Genomic DNA, 4,446 nt, shown 5'->3' with positions numbered 1-4,446 from the left:
TTTTTTTTTTTTTTTTTTTTTAATTTTTCTTTCTCTTTTTCTGTGTGATTGTACATTACGAGAATTTGTATCGGTGAAATATCGTCAGAGTTTATTGCTTAATTTGTGTTCTCGGTTTTACTTTCACGAGGATGAGTTGATGAATGTAACGTTGATTGGGACTTATTAAAATTTGGGTTAAATGGGTGAGTAATTGATGATTATTATAAGTTTATTGAATTTTGATTAAGGATGTGATTCTGAAATCTAAAATTTTTTAAATTATTTTTATGATTCGAAATTTTTCGAAAATTAAAAAATTTTGAATTCTGGAATTTTCAAAGCTTTTTAATTTTTCGAAAATTAAAAAGTTTTGAATTCTGGAATTTTCAAAGCTTTTTTTGTTATTTTTAGAATTCAAAATTCTTCAAAAATCAGAAAACTCTGAATTCTAGAAATTTTCGAATTTTTTTCATTATTTTTGTGATTTGAATATAAAAAGTTTTGAATTCTCGAATTTTTTTTTATATGTATTAAAAAATATATAATAATAATAATAATAATATTTAAAAATAACTAAATAATTTTCTATAGATTCCAGAATCAAATAAGCATAATATTACTGGAAAAAATTACTAGAAATTATTCCATCTAAATAATTTCTTAACTAATGAATCAATTTAAAAAATTATAACTTTAAAACTTTGTTTTAATTCTAGGATTAGTAATTCATATAAATCTTTTAATTGTTTAGAAAAATAAATATATAAAAGTTATTTTAATTAAATGTATCTATAAAAAAAAATATATTAGTGAAATTTCATATTTATATTTTATATAATATATGAGTACGTATACGATATTTCTCAATTAATTTAAAAGATAAAATTGAAATACGATTTGATTGAAATAGATAACTTACATGTAACTTGATGTTTCTTTTTTTTCTTTTTATGTTGAACAAATTGAATTTACAAATATAAAATATTACAGAAACAATTCAATTGTTAGGAAAGATATATTACCAGTTAAAAGTTTAGAATTACTTTTCTACTTATAGTTAGATTAAATTGTCTATTAATTTTATAACTAATTATCCATAGATTAGCCTATATATTAACGCCTAGTCGATTATAAATTACAAATTTTAATTTGCAAATAAATTATAAATGTACATTTTCCAAATGTGCAATAATTTAATTAAACTTTCTACATTTAACATGAATTAAAAATGACTCAGCGTCACTTTCCAATCATTTATAATCAATCCAATTCTTAATCTTCCAAGGGTTGTTTTATATATAAATAAATTTTTCATTTCTGAAAAATTTTATTTTTACAAAATCTTTCAACCAAACAAATGATTACAATGAAACTTTTTTAGATTTTTTGAGAAGGGAAAAAAAATAATTGTGGACAAATGTCAAAAAAAAAAAAATTGTAAAAAAAATTTTTTAAATTAAAAAACTTTAAATTAAATTTTTGTAAATAATAAAAAATTAATAAACTTTAAATAATTACATATTTATACAAATATTTTTATTTTTATTATGAAAAAATTTTCTAAGCTAAGAATATTCTAATTATTTTTTCTTTTTTTTTTTTAATTTAATTTACAGATTTCATGAATTTCAAAATTTTGGTTAATAATATAAGAATCATTAAGTTGTTTTAATCATTAGGTTGTTTTTATAATTTTCTCGGAGAAAGTATATTCGGATGACATGCTCATCACCTTGAAACCGCAAAATTATCTCTAACACGTTCACTTTCTTTTGAATTCCATCAGTTTCCTAGTTAGCTGGAAGCTGTTCGTGTTAATTACACATTATTATGATATTTCACAAGCGATGATGCAACTGTATTTATTTACAGAAGATACAGTTTTAACTTTCATTCAAGCGGTTCGATATCGTAAATAATTCGATGTTTAATGAAAACATTTTTTGGCTTTTTTTAATTTCATTTATTATTATATTTTTTTTTAATATTTTTATATTTAGATTTTATTATTTTTTTTTTTTGAATAATAATATATAAATTATTTGAATAATAATATATGAATGAATTTGTATTGTAATTAATACAATAATAATACTTGAGAACAGATAATTATCTTGCTAGGATTAAATAATGGAGTTATAATGAAATATCGTATTCACGTATTTTATAATCATTAGATAATTCTGCAGTTCATCAACTTTTCTCTATTTTGATTATTCGGTTCTTTATTTTTTTTAAATAATAAAATATAATAATCATTAATTATTAATTGTAAATTACTGTGCAAAAGGATATAATAGAAGGAAAGAATTATTAAATTATAAAATTATTATTTGCATATAAGTTGGAAATATAACCGCAATAAACTGGAATTAACGCAGCATGACATTCAATATGACATTTCAAATCGTTGGAGGGAAGGTAAAATAGCTATAAACTTCTTTAAAATTGCTTTCAACGATTTAAATGAAAAGTATTCGTTTTATCCATTTAAAATATATTATTCGATTAGGATCTCGTCTCGAAGCGGGATTATTAGGGCTATAAACTTGAGCAAGAAACAGTATGCCAAGAGGCATCGATGGGAAAGTAACGATAACTGTAGAAGCTTGTCACGATATCGCCAATGAGACACCATCGCAATCGCAATTCTCACTCGGTATTCTTATTCTGTCGATAACTTTCATGGATCCAATTTAATAAGAAACAATGAATATTTTATCGCAAATCAAAGACTTGTTCTTCTCTTTCTTAAATATTACAGAATATTTTCTGTGATATGACATTTTTTTTATCATTGTTGTTTGTTTCCTTATTTTTAATTAAAATAAAAAATGAATATACTATTATTATATTTAATAAATTTTCCATATATTTTAAATATTATTTAAAAATCATTTTATTTATATTATCCACATTTATTTTATCAGTAAATAGAATGGAATATTAATCAACATTAATTTTATATGTTAATTAAACTAGTTTTTTTAAATTCGATTATAAAGTAATATATTTTTTAATTTGAAAATTTAAATTCTAAAAAAAAATAAAGAATTAATTTATAAACGAAAACATTAAATAAAAAAAAAATGAAGATATGTGAAATATAAATAATAAAAAATTATAACGAAATTTGAACCCATGATTCTCCAATTAGAAATTGGAATTTTTTACGTTCTGTGATCTGTTTTACAATATCCTCTTATTGTTAATTCCTTTTAATTGATAGCTCTACTTAATCCTCAAATCCTGATCGACTTTCAGAAAGTAATTAATTATTTGTTTTATATTTTTTTATCTTCCTATATTTTATTTTTTAATTTATTATTGTATATTTTATTTTTTATTTCATCTTTTTTTTAAGTATTTTATTTTATTCATTAAAAATGTTTAATTAAATTTCGTCGCAAATTTAATTAAATCATCGCAAAAATATAAACAAGTATTTCTTTCTCTGAATGAATTATATCTGCTATTCAAGTACTGTACAACATATATAGATTACATAATAGTTATCAATTTCACGTCGCTCGAAGCAAAATGGTTACACGATAACCGGGTCAACATGAACTTCGTTGAGAAATCGATTGAACGAAGGTCACCGTCCCTGCACACCTATTGAAATCTCTCCTTTCTTTTTCAGGTATGGCGAACGTGGTTCCATGGCTGCTATCAATATGCCTGTTTGGCCTCCAGGAAATCGCGATTCAACCTGGAAGCGATGCGCTTTCACGCAATCTTGAAACAAACGGTCAAAGAAGTGTGTCTTCGGGCTTTCGCTCGGTACAAACGATTTTTTTCTAGAAAAAGTTTAAATACAGAATAGTAATATATTTGTGATTTTTATTATATTTATATTTATAGGAATTTATTCTAAAGATTATAATTAATAAAAAGAGTTTGTATATAGATATATCAATTGAAACTTTTTTTATTAAATTATGAGCGATTTAATTATTTGCATTAGATAAAATGAGACGGAAAAATAAAGTGCAATGGCGGTACGACGAATATAAAGATGTTTCATTTTTAATAAAATTTTCGATTAAAAATGTTTCATGAATATATAAATATTCTGTAAAACTGAGAATTTCACAGCAAAAGATTATTTATAAAAATTTTTATTTTAATCTTATTTTAGGAGATTAAAGAACTAAAAAATGCCTACTAACTACTACTAATAATACTAACTACTAAATTATTATATATTTAACTAATAAATTATTATATATTATTATATTATATTATTTGATTTAATGTTAAAAGGAAAAAAAATTAATTGAAATTAATTAAAAGTATATATTTTTACGTAATAATTCAATTCAGTTGATAAGAATATTTCAATTTTTTATATAAATTTAGGATTGTTCTCTAATTTGCATAAAAAAATATTTATTTTATTAACAAGAAACGATACCTAAAATATATAATTTAAAAAAAATTCATAAATATAATTTATGAATT

General features: G+C 21.4%; 1 protein-coding gene across 2 annotated transcripts in view; it reads left to right on the top strand.

The window, feature by feature from the left end:
* Window positions 1-4,446, top strand: part of LOC102677941 (protein yellow-like) — a 15,184-nt gene that overhangs the window by 7,553 nt on the left and 3,185 nt on the right. Inside the window, exons 2-3 of one of the 2 annotated variants that reach the window (XM_006619855.2) lie at window positions 470-477; window positions 3,620-3,765. In XM_006619855.2, the coding sequence (XP_006619918.1) occupies window positions 3,628-3,765 (138 nt within the window). In that variant the 5' untranslated portion in view covers window positions 470-477; window positions 3,620-3,627. The remainder of the gene's footprint in view (window positions 1-469; window positions 478-3,619; window positions 3,766-4,446) is intronic. The other variant, XM_006619854.2, reaches the window with a different exon arrangement.

This window comes from Apis dorsata, unplaced genomic scaffold (genome assembly GCF_000469605.1).
Source record: "Apis dorsata unplaced genomic scaffold, Apis dorsata 1.3 scaffold_444, whole genome shotgun sequence".
Taxonomy (NCBI): Eukaryota; Metazoa; Arthropoda; class Insecta; order Hymenoptera; family Apidae; genus Apis; species Apis dorsata.
The sequence above is the reverse complement of the archived record's forward strand: the minus strand, read 5'-3'. Positions and strand labels throughout refer to the sequence as shown.